The following is a 13,663-nucleotide window of genomic DNA, read 5'->3' as shown; positions in this document are numbered from 1 at the left end:
AATGCTCTGCTTCTCCCAGAATGTCCTAATGCTACTAGTAACATTTGCATGCGTAGCTCTTGGTTTTCTGAAGAGCCAAAAATGCTTTACAAAAGCAGTGTATGCATTAGCCCCATTTGGCAGAGAGGGGCAACTGAGGCACAGAGAAGTTGAGTGACTTGCCCAAGCTTACAGCAAGTCAAAGACAGAACCAAGGTCCCTTCTTTCCTGTTCCCCAGCCCTATTTCTGAACCAGGGATTGCTATCCAGTCTGTAGTCTACTAGTGGAAAGCAGAAGAGAGATCTTTCTGGCTTCTAACTGAAAGACACAACAGAGGTTGGAGGAGAAAATTGAAGTTGGAATCAAAATAAGATAATATGATTCTTCCCTTTCTGGCCATCCTCACCTTCATGGAAAGGACGACTTGTTTATTGCACTTGAAGTAGATCTGGAAGAGCCTAATAGTACCTCTGACATCAACTGCTTCGTTATCCCAAAGACATTAAGGGACTGTGGAAAGGAGTGGATGAGACACTTGTGCCCAAGGTTAAGAAGGAAGATAGTCCACAAAATAGGGCTAAATTTCATTTGAAAAAACATGTGGAGCTATTTCTTCTAATTAACAAGAACAGCCTGAGGAGTCGTTGCATTTCTTACTGGTCCTGTATGAGTCAAAATCAAGTTTTGTGAGCCATGCTTATTTTTAAAAGCGTTCACAGCCAGAAACAAAACCGCATGTAACAATAGGTATTAGAACTAAAGATCCATTTCTAAGTCAAGCCACTGTGCAGTGTACTCCAAACCATACCCTAGAGGAATTACCCTACTGGATTACAAAGTTTCTTTCCCTATGGCCAGGAAAAACATGTTGAAACTGCGCAACAGGACAGGACGAGCAGGGAAGGACAGCACTCAACTTGAGCAGAGGTGAGGGGTTCTGAGTCTAAGGAAAAACAAGAGCTCAGCTTCACAGCAACATAGGGTATAGTGGGTTTCGTTTCTTTCTTTCTTTTTTTTTTTCTTTTTTTTTTTTTTCTTAATGTTCTTTTAAATGCAGGCTGTTTTCCTGGTGAGCTAGATTACAGTGGCAAAGAGAAAAGAACGAAATATGCTTTTAACAACTTTATAAACATTCATCCTGCTTTCCTTTGCCAAACACCTGTAAACTCTGTCAGGGGCATGAGCACTTAGGGACATCCTGCTGATGCAATAGCTTCATGGCTTTAAAAACAGAGGTCCACCTCTCCTAGAAAATGGACTGATTACCAACAGTAGCTGTCAGCAGTGACTCCACCTCTGTCAAAAGGATTTTAATTGCCAGTATTGATGGGACAAACCTGTAGGATGTTGGCATGGACAGCAAAGTACCTGTGCAGTTGAGTGTGGTAGTTCTCACTTTCTGTATTGGTATTTCAAAGTTTTGTCCCATCCACAGCAGCATTTAAATCACCTTCAGCATTCACTGAGGTGGGTAATTAGTAACCAGTCACTCTCCTGGTGTCAGCTCGGGGTCATTTCCTTAAAGTAAATAGACCCTCAGAGGGGGCTGTTTACAGTGCCTTCTACTTTCACTTTTTTCCAGGGTTTGCTGAGGACACAGCCCCAGAAAACTTTAGGGTTAAGCCCTGATTTAAAAAAAAAAGAAAAAGGAAAGTGAGAGAAAGAGAGAGAGAGAGACCCCTCAAATTTTAAGAAATTTTTAAAACGTATATAAACCAAAGTCCTCTCCCTTTCCTCCCCCCCCAAATTAAATGATTTCAGAAAAATAACATATATTTTTTATATATATATATATAAAATAAGATACCCAGAGGCACTGGTTCGCATTAGGGCTTAATTTCCAGCTAAATTAAAAATCAAATCCAGGCATTTTGAATGCCTAAGGGGTACAAAAGCAGCACCCAAAATCATTAACTTTTGCACCTTTTATAATATATCCCAAACCGGTCAGATTTGCTTTTCAAAATTTTGTAGTAAAATAAAAGTGCTCTTTCAGGAAAATCTATGCAATTAAACAGCAGATGCTTAACCCCTGAAAAATAGAGGCTTATAACAGAAGTGCTGATAGACCCTTAACCATAGCATCATTAGCAGCAGGTGCTGCTAGAGTTACTAGTTTTCTAAACAGTTTTAATGTAAACAGTATTCTTAAGCTCTAAGTGTAGCATAATGGTTGGGATTTGCTCTTTAATGCTTTTTACTAGAAAGATACAGCTCATTTAAAATAGCTGGTAGATACAGAAAGCATAAATATACAGTAAGTTTAGACACTGATTGTACTAAATGCAACAATACAAAGAAGCAAACAGGAACACAAATGGTAACACAATAAAACTGTATTACATTTGTGCTTCAAATATTACAATACATTATATACAATAGTCCAAAATAAACATCTCATGCCAAATGACACAAAAAGAAACAAAAAAAACCAAACAAACCAAAAACCCCAAGAGCAAGCAAAAAGAATCCAGCTGTATGTACAGTACCTTTTTAATTAACATTCAACTCTGAACTGGAGCAATTTTCACTACATACAGATGCAGTCCGCCTTTTATTTCACGCAATCGTTCTGTCTCCCTATATCTATGCTATTCAGTAGGTTCCTGTGTCATTTCTTATATACACGTTGAGCAAAAAAGATAAAAGAACATAGTGCTTTGTATTCTTAATGATGTGGCATCAGATCAGCGAACCTGGGGTGCATAACCTTCTTTCATTAAACCCTCCTCATAGTCTGTCTGGCACAGAATCATGTTGTTCTTCAGGAAAAATTTGTCTCCAACGCAAAATCTGAAATTACAACAATAAAGGGAAAAAAAAGGTAGTTTCAGGATGAATGATGTGATATGATCTTACACGTAAGGACTGTACAACAAGCGTTCGTGATTTTGTTGTACTGACCGCATGGTTCGCACCTCTGCTCTCTGTCGCAGCGCGCGCGCACGGATGTGAAAGCCCAGCGGAGGAATTGCTCTGGTACCAGAATTAATCCTGTGCTTTCAACAAAATCTAGTGCACGCAACAACTTTTGCTTCCCCAGCCAAAGACTTCATTCAAAGCCCACCGAAGACTGTGGGAGTCTTGGATCAGGTCACTAACACACAGGTAAAACAGAACAAATATCCCAGGCTACTGAGTTGAGTGAAAAGTAAATGTCCTGCTTTCACGCAAATCAGAAGGAAAACGAAGTATTGGCGTGCAGTAGGAAGCTCATCTGAGATACATTACATTTGTCTTGTGCAGGCGTACCGGTAAGAATTTCTTGTTATATTCCAGTTGGATATTTTACTAGAATTTATTTAAGCCAGTGGTTCTGAGAATCTTTTCTAGCACACACGCAACTTTATGTATATTGTGGTGTGAACTAGAGACACACAGGCAGGTATGCAGAGAAACCTATTTTTTTTCCTTTTCCTGTAGGAGCTGATTATAAATTTAGTTACTCAACTAACTACTCTCTCTCGTGGTATCCGTATACCTACCTTGTTATACTATTATGTGCATCAGAATGATCTGATTGCTACAAAACGCTACTGAGATATTTCATTTGATTTTCTCTGATGAGAAGGAAAATCGCGTAACGGTAACGCTTCTGGCTGGCTGGCTTCAAACTCCGAGTAAAGTAGGATTTCCCAGCTAAGCAGTACGCTTGAATATAAGAAGGCTCTTCACTGACACCCCCTCAACCCTTCCCTCCCGACAAAGCCAATCTTCTTGAAGGTACTTAGGGAGCAAGTGAATAGGGCCAATGCATAGAAAAAGAGTTTCCCTAGTGACTGCCTTGGCAGGGTTACGTGCCTTTGTTTATAGTGAACTCTCCAGCTATAAAATATATCGGGAGGCACTGCTCACATTATTCCAATTAAAATGAAAGAAAGTAACCTAAATGAACCCCTTAACACTGATGTGAATAAATGAAACCAGTTTCTACCAGCTAATTATGGATCTCACTACATAAAGTATTGTTTAATGTGTAACGGATTATAATGTCCTTTTTTGTATAATTTCCAAATGGTGACATCTTGGACACAGTTAGGGTCAGATATAAATGCTTGTGTTGTTTACGGTAGATTTAACAACGGAGTAGCTATGGGGATAGCTGTATATGTATTTAATTGTAACAATTTAACCTTCAAATAGTGGTGCCTGCTGTAGTTGACCCGGTAAAACTACGTAAATGACACAGGCTGACCCGCCTGACCTCTGATAGTGGTCTCTCTTTATCAGATAGTCAATTTCTAATGATGTTCAAGCAGAAATCTTGGGTGAATTGTCACAGATTAAATTGTGTATTGAAAGCAGTCCTTTAATGTTTTGTGAAGTTGGAGGTTTAAATGAGTAGCAGTTGGACTGATTTACATTTGTGAAGATTGGAATGCTAGACAAAGAGTGAACCCATTTATTTTCCAACTGGGTAGCTTTGGAAATTTATCCTTATGCTAGCTAAATAGATAGAGGGAAAATAGTGTAATAAAAAAGTGGATTGAAAAGAATTAGCTTTGCTCTTAAAGGAAAATTGGTTTGTTTATTTGTGGACTTTTTTTTCTGTAGGATTACTGCCTGCTGCTGATGATGATTGAAAATAGAGATTATGGAATGATCCCGAAATCTTTAAGTTATTTATGGTCAAGACTCTTTTATAGAATTTACAGGTTCCTGCTATCCTTCCCGCCCCAATCCTGCTATATGAGGCTACTAACAATACAAAAGGATTTTGAATAGGTGTGTTGAAATGCAGAATCCTTGAAGCAAACAAGTTCTTTGGTGGTTTCTCTAGTTTCCATCCTTTGTATTCTTGTCCATTGACAACAATGCTACCAGATTAGGTAAAGGAGTCTTAACTAGTGCTAATATGTAAGTGTGTTTTTCCCAAAGGCGTCACATTTAAAAAAAAAAAAAAAAAAAATAGTCCTCCTTAGTTTCTGTGAAAGGAACATACAGATGAATGTGGACTAAAGCAGGGGAAGTTAAGTATCATGACAAACCAGTCACTCCATCACAGTTAGCCCAAGGATTACTGATGGGGACTGAGCAGGAGATGTCTGGCCAGCAACGCCCACCACATCAGAGGGTTATTGCGCAGCAGGGCGGCTCTCCCCATGGGTCAGGCACCAATGGGAGACACAACCACCTCTGCTTGCCCAGCAGAAAGCACTAACTCTGAGCTGGGAATGTTATTCAGCTACGTATTCCTTTGTGTTCCAGCATAATACAGAACTTAACAGACTAATTTGCTTAAAATATTTAGTAAATGAAAAATACACAGCTGAAGTGCAATTCACGTGCATGGCAATACTTTCACATATGACTTCTTGCAGTATTGCATGCATCAAAATCCTGGCTGAAGGATTTTCTCAGCCCTCAGAGAAGTGCCACAGTTTGAATTAAACTACACCAGCTACACGAGGGAGTCAGGATGCCTTTCCCAATAAAAAGTGTCAATGCCTTTTGCTTTTGCTATGTTAATATGTCGAGCCAGAAATGCTCTACCTATGTCTACATGGCATTTGACAGCTTTATGCATGAGTGGCTTTAAACATACACAGTTCTGCAAATCATTTACCTTCCAAGTGTACAGCTGTCTTGCGGAGAGGCTGCCAGTGGCCTGTCTAGACACGCTTGGCTGTGCGATAACCTGTGGGGTGGGGGTCTGTCTGCATGGTAAGACACCCTCTGGGTTCATCTGGGGCTGCGTTTGCACATTGGGGGGTGATCCTCTGGGCCTTGGGGGAAACCTGTTACTTGCGCTACTTACGGTCCAAATTCTGCAACTCTTTTTGTATTGTACAAGTTCAGCGACCGAAACACATTGGCAGAGACTGACGGTGAGGCTTGCATGTGCCCCTGGGTATTAAATGTGTGAATTATGCACTCATTAGGTGACAAGAGGTAAGCACTAGGTGAAAAACAGTTAAAGGTGGCATGCTAGCTCCTAAGTACGATGAGAGCAGGCAATTAGATGGCTGAAATATGACAAATTCTGTCCATCCACACTTCCAACCTTATTTGACTCTCAAAAGCAGATTTAGCCTCTTCTGAAGTCAAAGAGCTAAATCTTGCAACTACTTCAGATTGGTTTTGCACAGTCTAGGATTTAAACCTGCCTCAGCTTTAAAATGGAAGGGTAAATTCAAATCTAGCCTTCCACCTCTGGCAACTGTTTTTTTCATGGAATTGGCATAGGATGTAAATCAGGGCACAATTTGGGCACGTATATCAAATGGAGTCAAGGAGCATATTGAGATGGCACTGGGTTAGGAGTATATAATGAGGCAAGACTATTACTCTTCTAGCAGGCAGATGGTAGTCTTCAGCCTTCCCTAAAACCCTCGCCCAATTTATTTAATAGGCATGCAAGACGAACGGGGAAAAAATATACAATAGGCTGCATTAACATGCCAGATTGGACTTACCACCATAAATTGATAATACTACTTTTGACACGACTGTGACATTAGTAGAATGACCATTATAATTAACCTACATCCTAGAACTCCTGTCATGTTTTACAATGGCAAAAGGAAGGCCATTTATATTACAAAATGACCTCTGTTATCACCTTGTTTGGAAGGAGGTGTGCCTAGACTAATCACAAGAAGTATAAAACTTCCATTTTGAGGAACAGCTATTTCATTGTTCAGAACAGATATTTAAGGAGATCTCACTGCTGTCTTTCATCTTTTCTGATGTACAGGACGTGTGTCAAGGTACTGAAAACTTCTTAAGAAAGCGAGAGAAATGTTGCTGTGAACAAAGATGGCTGTGTGTGAAGTGCCTCCTCTGGTAATGTCAGATCTTTGTTGTTGTAGAAAGAAACAAAATCTGGAAGCATTTAATTGATTTCCTCTAGGATAAAGAAAGCTCAGACTTACCCCACCGCTCAGACTTACCCCACCCACACCCTTCCACTCTGCTTTGTGCACTCAGTGATGTAACTTCGTCCTTTCCTCTTTTTTTTTTTAAAGCTCCTCTGGGTTTCCAGTATAACTCAAATTAATGTTAATCTATATGCATCACTAAGAGAATAAAGCCACTTTTTTACATCACAGTTCATCAGTCCACACCTATGGTTTACTAATTCTAGAGTTCTGTCAAAATGTCCATTTATTGTCAAAGGCTGGAAAGTGGAAGCTGTGCCTGGATTTGCACACTTTTACCAGTACAATGTGGTATATGTACACACAGAATCCTAGTTCGACTTACAACGACAAACCTCAACTTGATGTGCTTTTCATTTAGTATTTTTTTAAAAGCAGGTATGGAAAATGTATTAATTTTTATTCTAAATATAGAGACACTCAATGAAAATAAGCAGTATTCAGGTCTTCAGAATTTATAGAATGACCACTCATGCAAAAATCTAATGTTGGTGTCTGAAACAAGGATGTCCCTGGCATTACATTCCCTGCCCGCACCCCCCCCCCCCCAGCTTGACGGAGAACAAAGGCAGCATTGTGTGGGCATTTTACAGTTTATACTGGAGGTAAGTGTTTACAGCTACATCAGGACAATGATTTGAATGAGTATGTAACCATTTCCAGTTCAGTTCCCATTAAAATAAAGACTGTTTCGGATAGAAGGATAGAACAGTGGATTTAAACACCCCTCAGTGATAGCAGATGGGGGTTTTAAACCATACCCTGAGCTGACTTCAGACAGCAGAGAGAAAATATCACAGAAGTATGGAACAAGCTGCTAAAGCAGCCGACAGAGTGAAAGGAAGGACACTGAAACTCCGGAAAGTGGGAAAGCCGAAGGCAGACTGAGATCATCGCTGTAGTCAAAAGTGTCAAGCAAAGATACAGCTGAGCCCACTCGCAAGATTTTCCACTCCATTTTCCTAGTCACACACATGCAATCTGACAAAGTGTGAAAGGCAGTGTCTGTTTACAAGTTTATTTTTCCAGTGGTTTCCATTTTTTCCCTTTAAATTTTCTGCAGAAATCAACTGTATTGGGGCTACTGCCAATGTGAGGTGAAGTGCTTCTGAGGAGAAGTTTAATATGTTTACAGAGAAGAAAGGGGAGCACTCACACCATTAAGATGACTGTCACTAAGCTCTGCGGGTATTTAGGAGATGGAAAAACTTCAAATTAGGAGTAAGCTGGACAGAGACATGAAAGATAAGGGGATGCTAAAACCTTTAGGCTAGGAGCAGAGCTTAATATTCACAAAATCCCTACAGCTTTAAGCATCAGTATCAAGAAAAAATGGGGACAATATGTCAAAAACTGGCTGGTTGGAGCAATTAGATCCTAGAGCTGAATAGCTTTATGAAAGGGAAAATAGGAGACAGTGCGTATTTGATACCAGGGGACTAGGCTCAGTGGCTCAGGAGATCTCTTTCAGTCCTGTCTATGTCTGCAGTCCTGTCTACAGTCTGTCTTCCTAGAATACAGTATGTGAGACAATGTGTTTTTCTTCTGACTCTGAAAATCTAGCCTTTAGAAGGCCAATAAAAGGGGACAGGCACATCAGAGGTGGAGTTTATGGCCCAAAAACAGAAGTCCCCTGAAATTAAGGGGGGCTAACTACCACCCACACTGAGACTTGAGCTGGATAGTGAGTTACAGATACTCAAAAATAATAAAGCAAACAGTGAAGTTTTACATAAAAGCAGAATAAACACCAAATCTTTCACAAAAAGCACTAGGCAAAAACAGGCAGGCCCCTCTCACCTGGGCCAGGATCAACTATTTAAAGGGCAGGGATATGAGGGCCATTGCAATAGCAAGCCCGAAGAACGGGCTGCTCCAAGGATCGGTGTGATGCGAGTTAATATAATTATTAGCTAGCTTGAAAGGCAGAAGGCATTGGAAGGCGCAACCAGGCACAAAACGTCAGAAGAAATTCAGTGTTGGCAAAGACTAATGCAAACTGAAGAAACATTTTAGTCTACTCGTGAACGTTGCACATATTCTGTTAGGAAAGAGCCTAAATAGTAGACGATAACTGAAAATCTGAAATATGGAACCAAACAGAGAGCATTATATACTCTCTGGTAGTACTCCAGCTATGTTGTACTTGTATCAGTATAAAGAATGACCCAAAGGATTTAAAATTTAATGGGGAAAGAGAATGTGAAGGTGGGGAATAAGGTCAAACATACATGTCTTGCAATAGCTGGTGAGCCCTGCTACCTCCATTGGTGATTTTTGGATATCTCTGATGCATTTGTAAATAAAAATATTGCCTTCGATAAATAAATACCACATTAGGGATAGTGGCTGGAGTGAAAGGGAAGAGCCGATTTAAAAAAGCTCAAGAACATTATTTTGCATACAAAGGGGCAGCATGGAATAAAGAAAGAAAATTAAACTGCTATCTTATAAATTCATCCTCCCTCAGAATCTGCTGTTTGGTTTTGATTAGCTTAACTAGAGGGAAAAAAAAGGATCTTGAGAAGGGCAACAGGAATTATTAATGGCATGGTGACTGACAAGATTATTCAGTTTAAAAGAAAAGGAAGAAGTTTCATAGCAAAACACTGGTGATGGGTCAGGTGTCTAGCATTTCTATCTTTTACTGTTATACAAGTAATGAAAACCAAAAGATTTTAAGCTATTTATTAATGAAAGAATGTAGTCAGTGGGATGCTTTGCCATAGGAACCACAGAAGAGCTAAGTTGGAGCATCCATGAAATAGGATTTATTACAAAAAACAACAAAATTAATTCTTCAGAGTGCCACTAGCCTCAAATTGTGAGGAAAAAAGGTACCCTATAGGCAGTCTGTTTTATTAGGCTCCATGAGAGCTGTTGCAATATAATCAGGATTAGGGCCACTTTTGAGAATTTCTGAAATGCTTTGAAACTTCTGGAACTGCTTCCTATTTTGACTAGATGAACTAGACTGTATTTCAGGTAAATCAGTTCTTTTGTTCCCAGCCTAAGACTCCTGTAAGACTATTTCAGCAACCCTTTGCCCAAACTACATGCAAAGTAAAAAACAAATAAGAGACGAGATTGAAGGCTCAGGAATGACAAGGCTAAGAATTATTAAATATCCCAGGAAAGCTCTGTTTCAGAAGCACCTAACAGCACTTTCCCAGGGGGATCAGTGGCCCTAGGGCATAGTATGATGTATATTAGCCGCAAAGTGAAATTGTACATTAGTTCACACTTGTAATGGTAAAAGACGAATATTAAAAATAATCACAACAGCTTCACTTTTAGGGGGGAAGAAAAAGCAAGTTCACTTCCTCAGATCCAAGAGTGCTAACTATGATGAAAATCTTTTGCACTCAGGGTAACAAACATTGTCTGCTTTGCTTGACTGATGAAGATTAGCTGACTTCTTACATTAAAGAAGTTTGTCTTGTATGGGCTGAAGTGACAAGACAATAACTAAGTGCTAATTGTGCATAACCAACACTAAAGATATGCAGCCCCATTATGGCATGTAATAAATGAAGCGAACAACAGAAATATATTAGGCACTTTAATAATGATACTAGAATCGTGGCTTGAAAAAAACAGGGATGTGAAGGGTTTAAGAAACGAAACCTAGGAGGGTGCATGTGTCTTACTTAAGTGGGTACTACCGGAGGCTCTGCCTGCCTTACTCAGAATACAGCCTCTTAGTTCTGTGGCAAGACAAAATTGATATAGGACTTTAAATAGCATTAGAACCTATAATTACCTTGCATTATTATATAGTTTAAGCAGTGGTTATTACTTGCCTGGTATTTTAATTTCCCATGCAACATGATGAAAAAGGTCAATTTGGCTTTTTTTAAAGAGCGTAATTGTAGTGTGCTACACTTATTAGCAGCTGTACATTTTATGGTTCTTTAGGGAGGTTTGATTTTTAAATGACTACAGTGTTACAAAATAATACACTGTAGGACAAGGTGAGTTAGCAAAGCTTATTTAGAGCTGTATCTAACTTTGGCGTGTTAGACTATTATCTTCCTAATTTTTTGTTACTTCCCTAGAAATGTACTTCTCATGTTTCTTCCCCCCTGAAACTGAAAAAAAATATGAATGCTATAAAACTCTAAATAAGGTCATGTAATAACTGAAAAAAACATAATAGGTACATTAAGGAGCGGACATAATTGGTTCTCTCATTTCCTAGACCTCATAGAAGTCACTAGCAAAGCTGCTAGCAGCTCTTGTGGAGTTAGAAATAGAGGTCTCAGTGAAATCTCTGACAGGATTTGGCCACCACTCTGAATGTAGTTGCTGTAAGTTCGGCTGTATTTGCCTCTGAAAAATTCAGTTGTTACAATTTTACCACTTTTGACATTCATTCTGCAACTGTACCATATGGGTGATGCTTCAGAACAAAGTGTCAGGTTTGAATCTTTGGGATTTTTACAACCTACAGTTAGGATATGGAAATAAAAATATGGCATAAGAAGTGCAATGCTGCTACAGAGAAAATGGTGGGAACAACATCTTTTAAATTTAAATTATTACAGTTCTGGCAACAGGAAGAAACAACATGTACTTTAAAAGAAACACATGATAAAAATGAAGAATTAAAGTGAAATTAATGTAATAATGACAAATGGTACTGCTATGTTCTTCTGCAGAAAAGGATCTCAAAGTCCTTTATAAATATTAACTAACTAAACTTGACAGACAGCCTTTTGAAGGAGAGGAAGTAACATTATTCTTTTTTATTGATGCGGGATTTGAGGCACAAAAAGTTTTCTGGCCAAGGTCATGAAAGATGTTCTGTATCAGTCCCATGAAAAGTATCCAGGTCTTACTCTCAATCTTGGGTTTCCACTAGTGGTAGATGTTTCCTCTTCACTTGAATGTATGCCCACACCGGTGCCGAATTAGCACTTGGCTTATGGAACAGACCCAAGAAATTCTCTTACCTCTGATTACAAAGTTGACATGCAAAACAGTCCAGGTGATAAACATTGTCCTTTGCTCTCATCACCATCTCAAAAGCAGGTATGAGCTTACTGCAGGCAGCACAGTTTCCTGTAACGCCAAATAACCTGGAGATACAGAAAGAAATATATTCCTGAAGATGCTTGACTGAAAAGAAAACCACACTTTCTTTTTGTTTATCTTCCCCCACCCCCAGCAGTTGCCTGGCCTTTGATTGACTTCCCAGCACACCTCTTTTTGGAAAGGCTGGTCTTTGGTGGTACAAGTCTGCCCAATTTACAATACAAAGGCATAGTCCTTTTTGCCGGAGAGAGCTTTATGAAGCAGTGACAGACTAATATTGCACCTATTGTGATGTTATTTTTTTCTGCAGGTTATACTGACCTTTCTTGATAAAAGAAACATCTTGTAAAACCAAACAGAGAAATAGTAAACACATTAGGGATGTTACATAACTGTGCAGACAGGGGTCAAGCTGTTTGCATACGCGGGAAGAGTCTTCTGCTTGGATCCTGCCGTACAGACGAGAGCCACATAACCTTGGCTTTTGGCACTATTTATTATTAAAACACACTTTAGCTAGAAAAGAAATAACACTTGAAAAAGCCAATATTCTTCGCATTTTTGACATCTAGTGCTAAAAGCTTTACCACTATTATTAAAAGAACATTTTATGAACAAGTCATTTAAATCGTCAGAAAGCATTAGCGGTTCATGCACCTTACAACCCTATACCATAGTTATTGCTATGATTATGTTATTCAGGTAGCACATTAAAGTAAATGAGGCTGTAAACTATATATAGTCACATCAGGAGTAGAAGTATAAAATACTGTAAGAACAATATGAAATGCTGTTTTCGCCAGACATCTATATAAAATTTTTTTTAAATTCTCTTTGTTAAAGATTTTTCAGTACTTTTCAAGTGGGTGTATTACAAAAAAAAACCCCACACATATGCATCCTTTTGTAACATAGAAGGATTATAATGAACAAGAAAAAATACGTTAGCTCTACATGGCAGCAATCTTTGAAACTAAGTTTATTTAAACTACTTAATAGTTGTGATGGATTATTAAAAGTAATGCTCTGCTTGTGCACCGCAGTTAATGCTGTTTTTAACTATGAAGCACACTAGATGAAAACGCCACATCTGCCAGTTTTCTTTTTTTCCTCAACATCAGGCTGACAGCAGAAAAATATAATGGCTCTCAAGGGAAACACCAAATTAAAAGCAGTTCTAAACTAATGAATTCAAAGGTGCTCTGTAGAAAATTCAGTTTGGTAACATAAAAATGAACGCAGTTTTTTAATCACATCCCTCCATTTTACTGAATTTCATGGGTTACCAACAAGCCTACTGAATTCCAAATCCTTTTACCTTCTGCTTCTACTTAAGGTGTGCTGCCTACATAATATGTGCCTGGTTTTTTTAAAGTTGCGATCCTTTTTCTCCTGTCTGAGATGCTGGTTACCGTGATCACTGGGAGAAGTGCTGGGACAAGGCCACCCTCATCAGCTCTTGTTAGAATGACTCAAGTCAACCTCCAGTTCTGTTAAGTCTGATTACTAAAATTATAGATTATTTAAACAAGTTATAAATATTCCCTTTGTAAAACGTTCTGTTTCAGTTCTATCTCCATCACGCATGGGTTTCACCGAGGTTATCTAAATCTCACTCAGACTTTCATTCCTCATCTCTAAGGACACAAGACTTAGTTGCCTTCCACACTTGTGGCTGGCTTTGCATTAGAAAAGACTAAACCCATGGACCAAAGGCCCAGCTCTGTTTTTCTTCACATCTATGTGGAAGATGATGGTAGTTTAG

At 39.0% G+C, this 13,663-nt stretch overlaps 1 protein-coding gene across 1 annotated transcript in view; it reads right to left on the bottom strand.

Moving 5' to 3' along the window:
* Positions 1–2,667: 2,667 nt before the first annotated feature.
* The window catches only part of LMO3 (LIM domain only 3), a gene marked incomplete at both ends in the record, with an annotated part of 55,614 nt that continues 44,618 nt past the window's right edge, over positions 2,668–13,663 (bottom strand). Inside the window, 2 exons of the mRNA XM_082308927.1 lie at positions 2,668–2,773; positions 11,817–11,942. Coding sequence (XP_082165053.1) covers positions 2,668–2,773; positions 11,817–11,942 — 232 coding nt within the window. The remainder of the gene's footprint in view (positions 2,774–11,816; positions 11,943–13,663) is intronic.

This window comes from Platalea leucorodia (genome assembly GCF_965183815.1).
Source record: "Platalea leucorodia genome assembly, chromosome: 4".
In the NCBI taxonomy this organism is placed as follows: domain Eukaryota; kingdom Metazoa; phylum Chordata; class Aves; order Pelecaniformes; family Threskiornithidae; genus Platalea; species Platalea leucorodia.
Note: the sequence above shows the minus strand (reverse complement) of the source record. Positions and strands in the feature narration are given on the sequence as shown.